The sequence below is a fragment of the Pan paniscus genome, chromosome 3 (genome assembly GCF_029289425.2).
Source record: "Pan paniscus chromosome 3, NHGRI_mPanPan1-v2.0_pri, whole genome shotgun sequence".
Lineage (NCBI taxonomy): Eukaryota > Metazoa > Chordata > Mammalia > Primates > Hominidae > Pan > Pan paniscus.
In genome coordinates, this window is record NC_073252.2 from 41,114,288 (window position 1) to 41,134,207 (window position 19,920).

Genomic DNA, 19,920 nt, shown 5'->3' on the forward strand with positions numbered 1-19,920 from the left:
GATTACAGGCATGTGCCAACAAGCCTGGCTAATTTTTGTATTTTTAGTAGAGACAGGGTTTCACCATGTTGGCCAGTCTGGGCTTGAACTCCTGACCTCAGGTGATCCGCCGCCCTCGGCCTCCAAAAGTGCTGGGATTACAGGCGTGAGGCACCACACCTGGCCGTTAATGTGTTTTTTAATTGCTATTTAATGTTACAATCCCTCAGGCATGGGGATACTTATAAGTGCAAACCCTTACAAACACTCAGGGCCCTGTCCATATCTTGGTACATGCACACAGACCATTGGCTTCTGGGTCCCCTCTCCCATCAGCTGCTGGACAGATGCACCATGCACTGACCAGGGGCAGGGAAATCAAGCCAGGAATCCTCTCTTCCCATGGGCCCACAATCTCAACCCACAGCAGATGGGTGGGCCATAAATGTATTGCAACATCAGTGTTGGGACATGCTAGGTGCCTGGACTGCGGGTAGGCAAGAGGCTCACCCCCACTAAGTCGCCTGTGGAACACACAGCAGTGTTGCCAGCCCAGACTGGGCTGGTCACCACCACGCTCCAATCCCAAGATACCCAGGGAGTGTGCACTTGACCTCAACCCTCCCGTGCTCACACCCACGTCTCTTCCGCGGTAGAGGGCAGTAGAAGTCTCTACGTAGGGAGGGAGATAGGGAGGTCTGGCAGGGCCTGAGACGCCGGGGGCCAGAAGGTGAGAACCGCACGGGGACGCTGGGAGGTGGCAGGACTGTGTGCAATCCAAAGCCCAGCCCTCTCATGGACATTCCATTGGACTTGACTTATAAGATACAAATTCAAAGATTAAGAATTTCCTGACAGCAACCTTGAAGCATTCATCCCCACACACAGGGGCCTTCTCATTGTGGGGCCTGTGCAGCTGCACTGGCCACATGCCCAGAAAGCTGGCTCTGTTAGCAACCTACCAGAAGTCCAGAAACAAAATGGACACAAGTTTGCCCCAACTGCCCCCAGTTTTCCATCATAAAACCTAATTATCCAATCTGTGTTTATGACAGGAATGGCAAAGAGATTTCACCTTGCACAGATATGAGGCTGCTCTGGTGGCGGTAGGTGGGAGGGGTCTCATACCCTACCTGTTTAGCTTCCTCTCCCATTGCTTTGCAAGGCAGAGCCTGGTGTATCTTTAAAGACTTCTAAAGCCCACCCATTTGAACAATAATGGTAATTTATTACATTGTGCAAAGAGCTGACGTAGTGAGATACAGGCAGAGTCTTGATGGTTCTAGAAATCCCCACAAACCTAACTTAGCCTAGGGATTTTCTTCAAGTGTCAGGGAGATTAGGAAAGAGAAAATTGAGGGATAATTACTTATTAAATGGCTCTGGGTTGATGGTTTGTAAAAACTAGACAATGATCCAAAGTCATTATTTGGATCTAAGAATATAACCTGGTGGCTGAAAGCAAGTCTTTACAAACCTTGGCTTCTGGGTCACTGTTGATACTACAAGAATCATCATCATCAGGGTGTGGGGCATTTCTAGGCAGAAAAACAGAAAAGTGGACTTAGAATTCTATTGCAAACTATCTGCACAAAGCCATACATTGACAGCAGGTCGATCCTACTAATGTCCTACCTGAGTTTCAAAGATGCATAGCGTAGGGTTGCTCCTTCAAACTCTTTTAAACTGGGGTCCGGGTTAACAGTGGCTGCATGCAAATCCTAGAGGAAAATAGAACCTTGTTAATGTACAATGGGGGAGGAGTCCATTCATTGCCTCAAATATCAAAGGGGAGAAACGTCTTCCCAGCAAGAGGCAGAGAGTGTACGTGAGCTTAGGCAGAGAAAGGCATGCAAGGACTGTTGAATGCTGACTGGTGCAAACTCCTGTTCTTACAAAACAACGGGGAACCTAGGGCATTCACAATGGGAGACACCAAAAAAAGGCAACAGGAGTGTGAGCTGAATGCCCCTAGCAAGAAGCCCGATCACTGTGTCCCTGCAGAATGCATGATATTCACAAAGAAGAAAAATATACAGCCACAGCCATGCAGAAAGGATAAAATATTAAATGATCTAAGATCTGACAATATACTTGCCTTCCAAATGTCACTATTAATCTTTCCCCCATTCAGAACAGCAAAATCACTCCATGGCTGTTTCTAGACATATAATTATTCACATAGGAAAAAAGCACATTGATTTAAAGAAAAAGAAAAGAAAAGAAAAAAAAACACAAGACACTGTTGTTAGCATTGATATTCACAAGATGGGTTAGGGAACAAGTTAACTCTAACAGCAACTTGTTGGCTCACTCCCTCTATGTCTAGATTATCACCTGAAGACGAGGGCAGGAGAGTGATGGTGCTTTAATTACTTACCAAATAAATGACTAAACATTATTAGAAGCGGACAGTTATTTCCTTAAGGTAATTTTAAAAGCAAACAATATAATTCCAAGTATTCAATAACTAGCATACCTAATTCCATAATAACCATTTTCCTCCCTATAAACCAAACAGAACTGTTTTCTGGTGGTGGGGGTGGAATGAGGGACGGGTACCGTGTTTGTTTGGAAACTAGGGAATGCCCATGGCTGAGGGCCCCAAAAGTTGGGGGTCAAGATATTTTCACTTAAAAGAAAAAAAGGAGAATGATGGGGAGAGAGGGTTAGTGAAGAACACAGACTGACATCAACACTTGGCGGAAATTTAACCTAACAAAAAACAACTCTAAACAGTCTAACATAAATTCCTCCAATTCATAAAAGCTCTACTTTTTTTTTTTTTTTGCTTCAAAAGCTTCTTCACAAATTAATACTTGATCATGAAATGATTTTCTAAACATAATTATAGTGCAAGGCATGAAGCCTGGCTTTGTTGCGAGAGCTCTTGCAATAACTGATTTCCAAATCTAAACAACTGCTCCATCCACCTCAGACAATGAGAAAATGTCTTTTCTTTCTACTAGGCCTAGTGAATATTCAAGTATTTTTCATCTAAGATTTGGGGAAATAAGCAAGCAAGGCTAATAAAACTCAGGGACAGTCTTGTGAATTGCTTTACTGACTGGTTAGGCAAATCTGTTTGTATAAGAAATCAACCATCAAAACTTTTCAGCTAATTCACTTTTCAACTGAAGTTCTTTGAAAATGAGAAGTGAATAATGACCCATAACTTTTACTCACAACATTGATACAGTTTTAAAAACCACTAAAAGCAGAAAAAAACTAAGCTTAAATGTCTTGTGCGTCGAAAGATGCATTTATTTTGTTTAAAAAATTTTTTGAGACAGGGTCTCACTCTGTCACCCAGGCTGGAGTGCAGTGGCCCAATCACAGCTCACTGTAGCCTTGACCTCCTGGCTCAAGCAATCCTCCTGCCTTGGCCTCCTGAGTAGCTGGGACTATTCAGGTGCATGCTACTACACCTGGCTAATTTTTTAAAACCTTTTTGTTGAGATGGGGGTTCCATTATGCTACCCAGGCTGGCCTTGAACTCCTGAGCTCAAGTGATCCTCCCACTTAGGCCTTCCAAAGTGCTGGGATTACAGGCTTAAGCCATGGTGCCTGGTGCAACATGCACTTACCAAACTCTGCAAGCCTCTCTGAGAGCAAAGACACTGCAAATTTAGACCCATTATTACTATTGCACATGTGGTGTCATTTTCATTTTTGGTCTAGGCACCTAAACTGCAGCTTTTCAAAATAAAATAGGAACTTAGACCACTGTATTTACTTTTAAAAAATAATTTCTCTTCATGAATAAAGGGCAGGAATGTTGCCCAATCCCCTACCTTTCCCCTCACTCCACCCCCAGAAGCAGTGTTCAGTCTTTATGAAGAGAAGATTAATAACCTAGGGCAATCTTAACCTGTTAGCTCGGAGGAGCTATGAACCCCTGAAATGGGTGCGGGGTTTTGTACATGTACGTTTTCCTGAGAGAAAGTTGCCCAATTTTTCTCATATTTCCAGATGGGCCAGTGACCAATTTCGGTTTGGACCACTGTAGGGCTACTAATATGGACGTGAGATGAGGACCTGAAATATCAAGTACAAAATAAAATTTTAAGCTAGAATTTCTTTTTCAAAAAGAAAACAAGCTTATATGGCCTCAAATTGTCATCACTGTTTACATGTGAGCAATATTTGTTGTTAAGTTGAACTTTAAAAAAGGATAATCAGATGATGAATTAGGAAGACCCAAGATAATTGTGTCTTTGTGGAGAAATTTATAAAGAAACAAGAAAAACAAAGTTACCTCACAAAAAGAATTTCAGAAATTATCCCCAAGGGACCCTATATGTTGAGACTACAGAAAGTAAAAGAAGAGTATTTTCTAAAACAAGTACTCAGAAAAGTCTTCAGTACCTAATTAAAACAGTTCTCTGCATGTGTGTGTGGTTTTTAAAATTTTTAATGCATTTACTCTTTGGACATAAGGGTATCTGTAAAGCAAAAGCTAAAAACAGTATTAAGACTGTCAGAATCCAGCTCTCGTGTTATGGAAACATGAGTTAGATGGCAAATGTCCAACAATCACCTTTTACAGATTTAAATAAACAAAGGCTCTGTATAGTGATTTTACAAAAACTTAACGCGGGCACTCTTAAGGAAATCCTTTAGCACAAAACTCAGTAAGGAAATGGAAACTGGCATTATATGTGTTATGACTGGGCCAAAGATCTTTTTTCCCCTCCTATATTTACAACTATTCATTTACATCGAATATGACAAACTTTCTCCAATGTATAAGTGACCATAATTTTTCTTTTTTAAAAAATTAAAGTCAATGAAAGACAAAGTCACTTTGTCTTAAATTTTAAGAATTACATGGTCTATTCATCTAACTTTTTTAATTAAGAAGAGAGAATATTTTCTATATTTGGCTAATAAGTTTTGCTAATAATTTTTCGTTAACAAATTTTTAAAAAAGCACAACCCAACAGAGATTCTTTGGTTCTACAGCAAGTCTGTATCCACCCCCGTAGGGGTGGGAGAGATGAAGGAGGAAGAGGAGAGACAAAGAGAAAAACATTAAAAGGGGAAAAGGCAAGTTGGACAATATGCCTCAGGTAAGACAAACACAAAGATGGGGAAAGAGGTGGTAACGGACCAACAGGGACCATCTTCTATGAGCAACAAGCTTCCATGAGCCTGGTAACCCTCCAGGCAATGCAGCTAAAGCCTTGCACAGCCGAGTGACATTCTGGTACCACAGTCATAGCTGGGACACCCTCCTGGTGCTTGTCCTGACCTTGTCCAGGCTGCAACCTCCCTTCTCTGATTACTTGATCCTGCTCAGTTCTGGGAGAGCCTTGGAGCCTTAGCTCCTCAGAGACAGTGTGTCTAGGGGGACTGACCCAATGCCCGGGGTACGGCACTCCTCAAACCCCTTGAGCACCACACAGAAGCTGTGTGAGGCTGGACCCAGTAAGGAGGGAATCCGATCATATAACCTTGACTACTGAGAGTTTTCTTCTTCCATGTTTCTCTTCTGGGGTCTTGGAAAGCAATTCCACATAGCAAACAAAAATGATGCATTATCTTTCAGCTGGAAAAAGGCCAACAATGGAGTTGATTCTTTGACAATATCAACAGAGTGCTCTTAAAGACTAAGTCTCAGGGGCTGGGTATGTCCCTACCAGGGGACTTTCTCTACGATGCTAAGAAAATCTCTACGAAGTGGTAGCAAAATGCAAACCAGGGGGCAAGAGTGGAGGGTTGAACCTGCTGAGAACTGGGTAGAGAGGAAAAGCACTAAAACATTCCACAGTGGCAGTGACAGAAGCTATAATCATATCATCTCTGTGTGCACTTGAGAAGTTCTGAAGCTAATACAATGCAATGGTTTGAATGTCTGTCCACTACAAAACTCGCATCGAAATTTAAACACCAATGCTGCAGTATTCAGAGGTGGGGCCTTTAAGAGGTGCTGCCCTCATAAGTGGATTAATTCACCCATGGATTCACGGGTTATCATGAGAGTGGGACTGGTGGCTTTATCAGAAGAGGAAGAGAGACCTGAGCTGGCATGCTCAGCTCTCTCACCATGTCATGCCCTGCACCCACTCAGGGCTCTGCAGAGAGTCCCCACCAGCAAGAAGGCCCTCATCAGATGCAGTCTCTCGGCCTTGGACTTTTCAGCCTCTGTAACCATAAGAAATACATTCCTTATCTTTATAAATTACCCAGTTTCAGGTATTCTGTTATAAGCATCAGAAAATGAATAAAGACACATTGCTTGCTGGAATGCTGGGGTTCAAATTCTGCCTCTGTTCTTACTTGCTCTTTGACCTCAACTCCCTCCCATATCAAACAGGACTAAGAAGGCCTCCCATCAATGTGCAGACAAAGTGAGATCCAGAATGTTAGCTCTTAGCACAGGGACTGGCTGCCCGAGTGTGCCCTGCAAATGAGTTTCCTTACGATCTACTCTTTCCACGAAAGAAAAAGCAGTTTGGGGAATACAAAGGGTTACGAATCATGCCTCTCAATGCCATTTTGTCAAGGCTTGACCCTTAGTGTGGCCTTGATAGTAAATGGCAGAAAACCTGGAATTCCAAGGACTACGGCAGGCAATGTCATTGAGTGTTTTATCAGTTTATATGTGTACAGTTTTTCTTTTTAAGACAGGGCCTTGCTCTGTCACCAAGGCTGGAGTGCAGTGGCATGATCTCACTGCAACCTCCACCTCCTGAGCTCAACTGATCCTCTCACCTCAGCCTCTCAAGTTGCTGGGACTACAGGGCATGCATCACCATGCCAGCTAAATTTTGTATTTTTAGTAGAGAAAGTCCTGGGCTTAAGCCATCTGCCCACCCTATCAGAAGATTACAGCATTATGGTTTAATCACACAAACATAATTCAGAGAAGTTAAAAAAAAAATCAAACTAGTAAACTGGTTTGTGCAATTAAATCAGTCTCTGTGAGCAGCAGTGCAATGCAGAAACTACAATGTAGAGGGGGCCAGGAGAACGAGGGCTCTAGAGCTGGCTTTGTCATTGCAACAGATCAACTAACAGCTTCCTTGGCTATGCAGCTGATTTATTTTTTCATTCAGCAAATAGTTAATGAATGTCGTCATGTACTGGGCCCTGTGCACAGGATGAGGAGAACAGGTCCCGACCACCAAGGAGCTTCCTAGTGGGAAAGTGACATACCACAGGTAACAACACTACAATGGGACATGATAGAATACAGGGCTTTCAAAGCAATGGGGTAAGAGCAGTAGCTCTGGGGAGACAATGGGGTGAGGCCAATAATTTTTGAGGAAGTGACATGCAAATAAAAATAGGGAGGCTATAGTCATTAGAGGACCTGCTGTCCTACTTACTCAGCATAAATCACTTGGAGAGCTTATGCAAAGTTTCCCAGGCCCCATCCCATTCTGTGATCCCCAGAGGTTCTCCTGGCACCATTCCTCGGCTCACTGGCTGAGAAATATGGCCTGCACATTCAACAGGCCCTGCTCCAAGATTCCTTCCAGCACTCAATGTCATGATTACTTGACTGAGTGAAGAAGTTCAGAAAAATGATGGCAGAATGGCCCTTTTATGTTGTCATCTTATTTCTACATGTATATGAGAATACACAGGCTTAAGGTATTCCACTGGGCACCCTCCTGGGGGGGGTTAGGCTCTCATGACGCCCGTGAGGCTGTGAGCACTTCATAAGAACAGGCTGATTTAGGACCAAGAGGAAACCACAGTTTGAGCAACAATTCATTTTCTCGAGCTTCAGACCCGCCTTCTCCATACTTTCTTCTGTAGGAAGACCAAAACACCTTCATTTGAAAAGATGGGAAGACTTGGCCACAAGCCAATGGATATTCATAAAAATATTTTGTGTGGCTCTCCGTTCTAAAATTCAACATCCAAGCAGTCTGCAAGGTAATTTGGAACAAATAAATGGTTTGGGCGGGGAGGAGCACCACGTGCTAAATTTCAGCAGCAAATGCTTCCTGGCCAGTTTATAAACTTTCAAAAATACTGCTGGCATATGCAGCGGAAACATTATCCACTGTGCTTAACACCTCCCAAGTGAACTTTGGAATGTGAAATGTAAAATTTTCAAACTGTAAGGAAGCCTTCAGTTCTAAACTTTTGTGAAGCCTAGTCAACAGATTTAGCACTTAGTTATTTGATTCTTTTTTTTTTTTTGAAGCCAGCTCAGAAAAAAGCTGAATAAAATATGCATTTCTAACACAACATATTACAAGCTTCTTCTGTCCCTTAAGATTTTGCTCTCTTCTCATGTTTTGAAATTGGTTGAAATAGATTCTATTTAGGAACCAAAGAAATGGTGTTAGAAAAATAATCACTTCTCTTCAACTGTCATTAGCACCTGAGACAATGATATTAAGAAAGGTCATTTTCTAGAAGGCTCCACATGTGACACAGCCTCCCTTAGGGTGAGTTAAAGGGATTCAAGAGTCTCCAAGCCTCCCAGACATATGATATTGTGAAGTTCGGGGTCGAAATGGGGGCCAGGAGACCTGAACTCAAGCTTGACTCTACCATGTATTAGCTGTGTGTCTTGCCCAAACTCCTCAACCTCTCTGTCTCTCAGTGTCAAATGTAAAATGAGAAAGACAACTATAGTACCAGATACGTAAGGATTTTGGTGTGTTTTTTGTTTGTTTGTTTGTTTTAAGAGACAGGGTTTTACCCTGTTATCCAGGCTGGAGTGCTATGGTGTGATCATAGCTCACCTGCAGCCTCAAATTTCTGGGTTCAAGTGATCTTCCTGCCTCAGCCTCCTAAGTAGCTTGGGCTACAGGCACATACCACCACACCTGGCTAATTTAAAATCTTTTTTTTTTTTTTTTGTAGAGATGGGGTCTTGCTATGTTGTCCAGGCTGCTCCTCAACTCCTGGTCTCAAGTGATTCTCCTGCCTAGGCCTCCCAAAGCGCTGGGATTACAGGCGTGAGCTGCAGCACCTGACCACATAAGGGTTTTATGGGGAGTAAAGAGTTAAGGCATTAGCCTGGACTGTAAATATTTGATTTCTCTTAGTGCCTCTGGTTTAATATTGGTGTCAGGGTCTGCACATCAGCGTACGTGGCAGGCTAAGTCTTTTCCCCAATTCTCCTATTCCTCTTCTATCTGCTCAACTCTTTGCCTCTATGACTTATTTATTTCCTTTTAAATCTGCTTGGTTCTTTGACTTAACAGAGGACCTTATGTAGGGGGAGAAACACGTGTATTATGGGAACAACTGAAAGGTCAGCCTGAAGACTTTTGTCCTGTTGCTTTCTGAGAATGCTGGATATGAGTCCCTGTCTCTGAAACTTCTAAAAATATGCACCTTTAACCAGCTTCCACGGAGGGATAAGCCTTTGTCAATACAAATGGTACAGTGAGCAGCAGAAGAGAGGAATGGAACTGATAGAAGGTGGAGATTCTCAGAGTCCTCGGGCTCTAGAGTCCTGGGGTCTGGAGTCAGGGAACTGGATACATCCCACCCTAACCCCAACTGAGGGACACTTAACTCATTGAGTCTCAGTTACCTCTTTCCTTAAATGGAGAACATACCAGCTGACTTCTCTGCCTCAGGAGACTCCTGAGAAGATCAGATGAAATGATGTCTAGGAAAATACCCTGAAAACCACAACAGATTTTTAAGAGCAGTGAGGAGGCCGAGCAGCGGGGCTGTTGGGGGGGAACACTGAACTCCAGGGCAGGAGGTGCCAAGGGTGTGCCCTTCTGAGCCTGGGAGGGGCCCTAGGCAGTAGTTAGCAAGGGGTACGATGCAGGCACAGAGAGGGGAAAGAGTAGGCAAAAATGGGCCCCAGGAAGGGGAGAGATGCACTCTGCTACCTGGCAGTTTTCCCCAGAGCCAGCACCCACCTGTGCTGCATTCTTCCCAAGACTTCTGCCCAAATCACGGAAACAAAAGGCTAACGTGTTAATCAAAGAAATACAACTCTGAGCTCCGTAAGCCTCAGGATGCCCTCCTTGGAGTCCACACACCCCCGCCTGGGTCTCTGCAGGCAGCCTTTACAAAGGACTTCACCACTGCCAGATGCAGAGGACTGGAGATTCATGGCACAAAAACTGTCTCTCAAAGTCAGTCCAATCTCCCCAATCTGGGACAGTGAGGAAGCAGAGCAGGTTGAAATCCCAAAGCCAGGGGAGCTAAGTGAGAAGACCTCTGACCTAGGATCTGGGAGGATTCAGGAACTCTGAGCTCTAGGCCCAGAGCTGCCACCGTGGGCCACTGGCCTCTCTACACCTCAGTGTCCCTGTCTGTAACATATGAATGCTGGCACCAAATGGTGCCTTCACACCCTGGTGTTCTCTGGCTATAGGGCACTCTCTGGCTGGGAAGATGGCTAAAGGTTTGGAATAGGGAAATGAAAATGGTTATAGGCTTGGAATAGAGGAATGGAGAAAGATTCTTGCCCACTGAGGTGCCAAGAGAAAAGGTGTACAAATAAGAAAGGGAGAGCACGTCTATGCCTTAGTGAGAACAGAGACTGATCCTGGCCGGCTCGGCTTCTAGGAGGCCCCCACTGTGGTACAGGGGGAATCCCAGGATCCAACTGGGTGGGGACAGGAAGAGGACTCCTCTCCATACCAAACTCCTTGAGGGCTGAGAGACGGTGTTGGTTCATCTTTATCCCCCAGCACACCTAATGCAAGATGAACAAAAGGCTGAACAAAAATTGCCCAGGGAGTAGGAATTATTATGCTTCAATAAAAAGTTGTTAAAATTGCCCAGTGATAAGCAACAAAGCCCTATATGGGGTTCAGCAGTCCTGAAGCATGTGCCTGATGACCACGGCATGGCACAGGTAAACCAAAGTCCTTGCCTATCAATGAGGGTATGGCTGCCCCAGACCATCACTTTCAAGTTGGAGAATCTGAGGTCCAGGCTGGGTAAATGAGAGGCCAAAGCCCTCTAACAGCAGGAATGTGATGAGAATATAAGGCTTACCACCTCCCAGAGAAGAACAAGTACATAATCAAAGATTTAGGAAATAAGACATTGTCTACTTTTAAAAACAGGAAGGGTGATATCTATTGCAAACAGATAAAGAAGCTTCCACAGTAGTTCTAATGCCCTCATGCCTCAAGGCAAAAGAAGATGGGCTTGTTCAAAGAACCAAGGACTGTGGTCAGAAAGGGGCAGAAATGCCTGGGTGTCAGGGGTCAAAAGAAGTCACTACTTAATTGTGATCTTCTCCAACTCTAATTCTCTTGAATAGTTCGCTTTCGGGATTCACAAAAGTTCACTGTGGGGATCCTTATACTAATAAACGCCACAATGACATTTTTTTAATGCCTCAATTCTTTGTTTAAACATCCAGATTTCTTCCTCAGGGACAGCAGAAATTTATGCTGTTAATTGTTTCTAAAATAATGTCACTTCTACTAAATAAACAGATTTTTTAAAATAGAAATTAAGCATCTGAGGGCTCTCCAGGGTTATTCTTGCAGACATTCCCTCCACGCTATCAAATGAGCCCAAGGCTAATAAGATACGCAGTAATTATAATACGTCTGGCCAAGAGATGTTCTTCTGTGTGTAAATATTTTATGGAGCCAGCACCATGCAATGGTACCTGCAGAGTAAAGTACTGCCTCAGTGAGCCCTAGAGAATCTTAACCACTTCTCATTAATCAGGCCCTCTTGCTTTCTGTACCTGGAATGCTGTTTCAAGAGACCAAAAGCCATTAAAAAATAAAAACATCCCTGAAAGATGGATATTAACACTATTTACTAAGAGGAAGCATTACTGAGATTTCAAATGCAACATGCACAATAATCAAAAAGCTTACCTTGATGACCTGTTGGGGCAGAAGCAACCAGTGTAAAGAGAAACCACAAGTTACATCTATTCTACTAAGCTGGTAAAAAGACACTCCGTTTTACCTCGTTCTCTGGGGTGGGAGATGGTGTTACAGAACTAAGTGACCCTTTCCTAGAACCCTGGAGATCTGCTGGGATGGAGACGGGCCGTTCCCACTGAGTCGTTCCTGTTGGGATGTGCCAATAATAGGTCCCGGCAATGTCACTGACTCTTTTCCAGCCAGGCGGCAAATCTGGATCAGTCTGAAATGAGTGATCACTCCATATATCTGCTGAAAAATTGGGGGGCGGGGCGGGGGGAGAAAGAGAGAATTTTATTAAAAGAATGTCAGCACTATTCGTCAGGTGAACCCCAAAGGCAGACGTGTCCATAGTCCAAATGATTAGTTCTTCCTGGTATGTTTGTGAAATCCATCCATACTGATGTGTGTGGCTGTACTTGGTAAAACAGGTAATATCGAAACAAGTATAAGAATTGGAAAGGAAGGCTGACACCTGAGAACAGGGACACAAAAGCCTCACTATCAAGTCATCCTATAGCTCTAAGAACCCTATGAACAAGCTAAAGCTCCAAACCAGAATCAATTTCCCAAACAAAATTCACATAGTTATACACAGTGTACTGAATGCTTTTGTCAATTATTAAGATTTATTGGTTGGCATCATGTCATTCCCAGCTATAACTCTAATTTTCCTAAAATGCTTTCTGTAAATGAGTGCTGTATTTATATCTTTCATGTGCTTTAAGAATCTCTCTCATTTGATTGGGACACCTACAAAATAGCAATAGTAGTAGTCTTTTATAATACTCTAGAATTCTTTTTCTTCAAGATGGAGTCTTGCTCTGTCACCCAGGCTGGAGTGCAGTGGTGTGATCCCGGCTCACTGCAAGCTCCGCCTCCCAGGTTCACACCATTCTCCTGCCTCAGCCTCCCAAGTAGCTGGGACTACAGGCGCTTGCCACCACGCCTGGCTTTTTGTATTTTTAATAGAGACGAGGTTTCACCATGTTAGCCAGGATGGTCTCCATCTCCTGACCTCGTGATCCGCCAATCTTGGCCTCCCAAAGTGCTGGGATTACAGGCGTGAGCCACTGTGCCTGGCCAATACTCTAGAATTCTAATTGCACGCAAAAGATTCCCAAGGAAGGCCGGGCGTGGTGGTTCACACCTATAATCCCAGCAATTCAGGAGGCCGAGGTGGGTGGATCACCTGAGGTCAGGAGTTTGAGACCAGCCTGACCAATGTGGTGAAAGCCTGTCTCTACTAAAAATGCAAAAATTAGCTGGGCATGGTGGTGCACACCTGCAGTCCCAGTTACTCGGGAGGTAGAGGCAGGAGAAACGCTTCAACCCAGGAGGCGGAGGTTACAGTGAGCTGAGATCACACCATTGCGCTCCAGCGTGGGCAACAGAGTGAGACTCTATCTCCAAGAAAAAAAAAAAAAGATTCCCAAGGAAAGCAGATTGGAAAAGCCTCGGAAGTCAACAATGGACCAGACTGACTCTACAGACAGGCCAGTGATGTAAACATGTGAAGCAGAGTATGAGAGACAACAAAGGTGGGTGACTGGAAAATGGGCAAGCACCTGCAAAGTCCAGTCATCCCAATTCCAGAAAATAATCCTTTAAACACTGCGATGGCCAAATAAAATACGTCTGCTAGACAATTCCCATCATATCTGGCCTTTCTACATATCTTATCAGTTTACTGAATATCTGCTGGCTTTTTAAAATCTCATTTTTGGCCTTGAGTTGACTAGGAAATGGGTAACAGTGCTAGAGAAGAGAGAAGAGAGGGGAGAGGAAGTAGAATGAGACATCCACCGAGATGGAGGGGTAATAAGGGAATCACAGGCAGCTGAATCAATGTATGTAGGAAGAAAAACTTTAAAAACTTGAGCTCTAAACCCAGGGATCAATTTTATCCTAAGGATTAGGCTGTTTCCTATGTGGCCATACAAAAGCAACCGGAGTGCTTTCCGGCAATTCAAAGGAGAACACGAGTGGGCCTGGCTCTGTGCAAGTGTCGCTGCATCACGTGCGCAGGCATCACGGGAGCAGAGCCACCGTGAGAAATAGAGAAATCAAACAAAGGGGCTGATGAAGACTGTGGCCACGGATGTGCACGCATGCAGTCACTTTCCTCATTTAAATCTGCCAGAAGCAAAAGTGCCACTAGTCTCAAATTATGCTGGGAATTTCCCCCTGTCCCCACAGGGAGTGAAGCATAATTAAATGATTTCAAGTTAACCAAATTTTGCAGAAACAACTCTAATCAAACATGTGTTTACATTTCTTTGTCCTGTCTCCTTTTCAGGGGACAAAGGGGTCACTTCTGCTATTATTTTGTTTTCGGCATCTCAACTGGGACACATAAAGTAAGATACACAGGTTTTGGGATTAAGTTGGAGAAAACCCTAGCAAGTGGGTTCCCTCGTCCCATTCTAGTGGCTCGCAGACAGCGAGCTCTGGAACTAGACACTGAAAAGATACAAAGAAGCTGCCAGTTACCATTTCTGTGGTTTATGAGGACTGGAGGCCTGAATTTACACATTTAGCCTAGTTGTCCTTACCACTGAGACATTAGCGTGTATGAAGAATAGCTACATACATTATCAAAATATGACACCATGTCAGACCAACGGCAGAGGCCAAGGTTGGTGGCTTTCAAGTTGGGCTAATGAGGAGGTACCTAGAGGTATCATGAGAGGAACTTTATGCTGAATGGCACAAATCGGACTGTTTACCTTCAATCAAACCCACCCTAGTTTTACTAAGCTTACGCTGAGATTTTGTTGAAATAAAAAGAGGAGGTTTATTCTGTTGCTAGAAGTAGGTGGTAACAATGGTGCTGGTGACAGATGCGAAGTGGGCACACCTATGGTATTATTAATAGGTCTACAATCATTTATAGAATCCCTTCCATATTATCTCACATTGGTTTAAGGGATTTAAGCCTTGTGAGGGTAGGCAGATACCATAACTGTCTTATTCACCATCATATTCGACATTCAGCATGGCAGGTATTCAATCAAAATTGGATGGATGGAGAGATGGGAGGGAGGGAGAGAGGGAAGGAAAGAAAGAATAAATAAAGAAGAAGGAAGAAATGAGCAAATCAATTAGGTCTTTCAATGGTGGGAACTGGAACTTGGCATTTAGCAAAAGAGAAATTCTAAAGAAATCAGTTCTGTGCGATTTCACAGAACAGAGCAACTTCATGACTCCCAAGACTTACTAACATTTATCTATCCCTTGATGGCATATGTGAACGTCCTCATGGATAAAAAGAAATATAATACAATAAATTAGGAAGAGTCCTGGGCTGGAGACCAAGAAATTTTGAGTGAGATTTTGTTTATTTTTCATACTGAGAAGTTCCACAAGGAAAGGCAGGAAGTATGCCGAGTGAAGACTCTCAGCACCATCATAATTCATTTTGTTTAACCTTCATAGCCCAATCTGCTTTGTTCTTCTACATAGAACTACACATTTAGGCTGGACGCAGTGGTTCATGCCTGTAATCCCAGCACTCTAGGAAGCTGAGGCAGACAGACTGCTTGAGTCCAGGAGTTCGAGACACAGCGAGGCCCCGTGTCTACCAAAAATAGAAAAAATTAGCCGGGCTTGTTGGCATGTGCCTGTAGTGACAGCTACTCAAGAGGCTGAGGACGGCTAGGGGCGGTGGCTCATGCCTGTAATCTCAGCACTTTGGGAGGCCGAGGCGGGCAGATCACTTGAGGTCAGGAGTTCAAGACCACACTGGCCAGCATGGTGAAATCCTGTCTCTACTGAAATACAAAAATTAGCCAGGTGTTGTGGTGGACGCCTGTAATCCCAGCTACTCGGAAGGCTGAGGAAGGAGAATCACTTGAACCCAGGAGGCGGAGGTTGCAGTGAGCTGAGATTGTGCCATTGTACTCCAGTCTGAGTGACAGAGACTCCCATCTTAAAAAAAAAAAAAAAAAAGAGCCTAATGTGGGAGAATCTCCTGAACCCAAAAAGTGGAGGCTGCATTGAGCCATAATCATGCCACTGCATTTCAGCCTGGGTGACAGAAGTGAGATCCTGTCTCAAAAAAAAAAAAAAAAAAAAAAAATTACACATTTAAATAAGTACTTTGGACTTTATTAAATCAGTCAGTGGTTTTCAACTGTTATCAAACTGGGGAAGAAGGCCAGGCCCGGTGGCTCATGCCTATAATCCCATCACTTTGGAAGGCCGAGGCAGGTGGATCACTCAAGGTCAGGAGTTTGAGACCAGCATGGCCAATATGGTGAAATCCCATGTTTACAAAAATTAGTCGGGCATGGTGGCAAACACCTGTGATCCCAGCTACTCGGGAGGCTGAGGCACAGAATTGCTTGAACCTGGGAGGTGGAGGTTGCAGTAAGCTGAGATCGCGCCATTGCACTCCAGTCTGGGCAACAGAGTGAGACTCTGTCTCAAAAAAGCGGGGCGGGGGAGGGGAAGAAGATAGTGGTGCAGGTAGGTGGAAGTCCAGACCTTTCCTGATCTTTTCAACCACAGCAGCACCCATTTTGTCCATCATTACACATTGGTCTTTATGTATGATTTTCCTTGAAAACAAGCGTCAGTTTTTCTTTAAAATGTTTACTTACAATAAAGTTTAAAACCATAGCTAAGCCAAGAGAACAGTGGGGTCAAGTTATCGAAATACCAAGCAGCTGCTTCTGTAAAAGATTTTCAGAATACTGCAAAGCCGCTTAATGGCCGCCCTCAGATGGTTATCACGGTATCACAGTGGACCAACGAGACGAGAGGGAGAACACGCAGAACAAAACAAAACAGGAGTATTCGACAACACCAGGCGATTTGAGGAGAAAGTTTGAATCCCTTTTGTTCTCAGAAAATTACTTAGTGAAGCTTTGCTGGAGACAAGGCAAGCGGCTGAAAACTGTGGAAAGGAAACAGTGGCTGCCAGCGTCACTGCCCTTCTGACTCTCAGCAATTTGGTTAAACTGATCGTCTGCCATGCACCCCCTTTTGACGGATCTGCTTGGAGCTTTGAAATCACAATGTGGTATTCTTAGTTTGCTGTGGGAATACCTAAAAAACCTCCGCCCTGGAGAATGTTTTTCTATTTGGGTGTGTCATGTGCAGCAGTCCTCTTAGGGGGTGAGATTCGGCACTGGACAGCCTAAAACGCACCGTGGGAACCCAACTCAGAGCGACTCGACTGGAGGACTGGAACTCGGACCAACTGCGGGGGCTACTGAAGGCAAGGTTTACAGAAACTGCAGAAATCTAATAAAAAGCCTGCAGAGCATCTTAAAATGCCTCAAGTCACAACACAATAGATTTCCCTTCCATACCTGTCAGCTCGGCAAAAATTAAAAAGTATTACAATACCAATTGTTGGCAGGCATGTAGAACAACAGGATCTTGTAGATACTACTGCTCGTAGAAGGGTAATTTGGTACAATCATTTTAGAAAAGAAAATAGTATTAACTAGTAAAGTGGAAGATATCTCTACTCTATGACCCAACAATTCCACACTCGGTATGTGCACCAGGTAACATATTCATATCAGCATCACTGAAATAACCAAAACCTTGAAACAACCTAGACAACCATTTAAAACAGAATGAATTGGCCAGGCACAGTGGCTCATGCCTATCATCCCAGCACATTGGGAGGTCAAGGCGGGAGAACTGCTTGAGTCTAGGAGTTTAAGACCAGCCTGGGTAACAGGGAGACGCATGTCTACTAAAAATTTTTCAAAATTGGCCGGGTGTGGGGGCTCACAGCTGTTATCCTAGCACGTTGGGCGGCTGAGGTGGATGGATCACGAGGTCAGGGATTTGAGACCAGCCTGGCCAACATGGTGAAACCCCGTCTCTATAAATACACAAATTAGCCGAGTATGGTTGCATGCCCCTGTAGTCCCAGCTACTCAGGAGGCTGAGGCAGGAGAATCACTTGAACCCAGGAGGCGGAGGTTGCAGTGAGCCTAGACTGTGCCATTGCACTCCAACTTGGGTGACAGAGCAAGACTCCATCTCAAAAAAAAAAAAAAGTTAAAAAAATTAAAATTAAATAAAAAAAGACAATAAATTACAGCAGAATAAATGAACAAAAATGAGCTATACACAACAATATGGATGTATTTTACAAACATATCATTGATCAAAAGGAAGACAAAACAGAATATATTAAGTGTCCATGCCAAGTCCAAGAACTCAACTGCATTGTTTAGGCATATAGATGTAGATGGTAAAACTATAAAGAAATGCAAGGATACAGTCGTCACCAAAAACTGGAGGATGAATACCTGGAGTGGGGGAGAGACAGTGAAGCTCACAGAGAGGTTTCTCAAGGACTTCTGGAGTATTAGAAATGCTTTATTTCTTCACTGGGCTGGCAGGACCATCGATGCTCCCTTTATAATTATGTGTTAAGCTGTATGTTTACATGTATGGGTGTTTCTCTATGTATGTTTTTTTGCACAATTAAAAAAAATACCTCAGTGGAGTTTTGAGATCAAAAGTTTCAGTTGTTTCTTAAACAGAGATATGCTGGAATAGAAAGCCGGCCTAGTCGAGGTATTTTTCAGTACCTAAAAGATAATCCAAGCAAAAAGAATGGATTCATTCAAGACGCCTGCTGGCTCCAATGAGACCAGGAAACCAGAGGAGAGTCTGCGAAGACGCGATACGGCTCGGTGCAGCCATGGCTTGGTGCAACTGCGTGGCAACTGAAGTGTCAATGCGGTAGGGACCTTCGTATCGTGGCTCAGCCACTCCCTATCTGAGTGTCCTTGGACAAGTTCCTCAACCTCTTTGGGCTTCAGATGCACATCTGTAAAACAGGGATCATAATAGTACCTGCCTCACTGGGTAGTGTATAAAACACTTAGAATAAAGGTTGGCATGCAGCAGCCGTGTTCACTGCATAGATGGTCACTGTTAGTGTTATCATCACCATCACTAGAAATTGTAGGTCTCAAGAAGCCAATACTACAGCAGCACATTCAAGTCACTAAAGTCACAATATAAGAACATGTTTTCATAGGTCCCAAGGAAAATGCTCACTACAGAATCTCGGGTCAAATTATCATCATGGTTCAAAGCAAAAAGATCTCTGTAATCCTAGCACTTTGAGAGGCCGAGGGAGGGGGTGGATCACCTGAGGTCAGGAGTTTGAGACCAGCCTGGCCAACACGGTGAAACCTGTCTCTACTAAAAATGCAAAAGTTAGCCAGGTGTGGTGACAGGCACCTGTAATCACAGCTACTAAGGAGGCTGAGGCAGGAGAATCACTTGAACCCAGGAGGTGGAGGTTGCAGTGAGCCGAGATTGTACCACTGCATTCCAGCCTGGGTGACAGAGACGAGACTCTGTCTCAGAAAAAAAAAAAGGACAAAAGATCATTTTATGGTGACTTTCATTGGAGAAGAAGGTCAGTTAGGCTCCCTCAGCAGGGCCGGACTTCCAGGATCTGAGGAGGTCAGGCAAGTCCAGATTCTACCCCACCTGCCTTGCTGACTGTCTTCCTTATCATACACCGTGTATGCCCCTGGCTGGTGACGCCTCTACTGTGACAAGACATCTTCTCTTTCTCCAAATATCTCTCTTCTCTCTCAATTAATGTGGAAGCAAAAATATTTCATAATTTTTAATTTAAATATTTCATAATTTTTAAAATAAAGATTGATGCCCTCATTCTCCATTTTTAAGTAGACTTGTGAAACTTCTAGGTTTCTCTCAAACATAAACCAACCCAAAATGAATAAACTTGCTTTGCATTTGTACATGATTCTGAGCTTCCCCCTGACTGGGTCTGAGGCCTTTATTTGGAAAAAAGTTCCCCATCCATAAAACAAAGCATGTTTTCATACATATCGCTGCATTTAATGCTCACATCAATCCCAGCTAGAAGTCAAGGGTGGAATCCAGGTCCTTCAGGTCTTGAATGCAAGTGCTATCTTCCCGCTGGGATGTTATAAAAACTAGTAACAGTAACAGCAACAACCGCAAGGACACTGACGCCACTAGGTGCTGTATCACGCGCCCTGTGTCCTTCGTTGCAGGAGCTTGTGGTTTGTCATAGCTGCCCTATGAAGGAGGCACTATCTTTATCCCCATTTCTAGGGCTCAG

At 43.8% G+C, this 19,920-nt stretch overlaps 1 protein-coding gene across 16 annotated transcripts in view; it reads right to left on the reverse strand.

The window, feature by feature from the left end:
• The window catches only part of APBB2 (amyloid beta precursor protein binding family B member 2), a 403,357-nt gene that overhangs the window by 120,167 nt on the left and 263,270 nt on the right, over nt 1–19,920 (reverse strand). For 7 of the 16 annotated variants that reach the window (XM_034958488.3, XM_055111299.2, XM_055111297.2 and 4 more), the window contains 4 exons: nt 11,860–12,068; nt 2,078–2,140; nt 1,615–1,700; nt 1,457–1,517 (listed from right to left, as the gene is read on the reverse strand). In XM_034958488.3, the coding sequence (XP_034814379.2) occupies nt 1,457–1,517; nt 1,615–1,700; nt 2,078–2,140; nt 11,860–12,068 (419 nt within the window). The remainder of the gene's footprint in view (nt 1–1,456; nt 1,518–1,614; nt 1,701–2,077; nt 2,141–11,859; nt 12,069–19,920) is intronic. The other 9 variants (XM_055111300.2, XM_034958489.3, XM_055111304.2 and 6 more) reach the window with 3 other exon arrangements.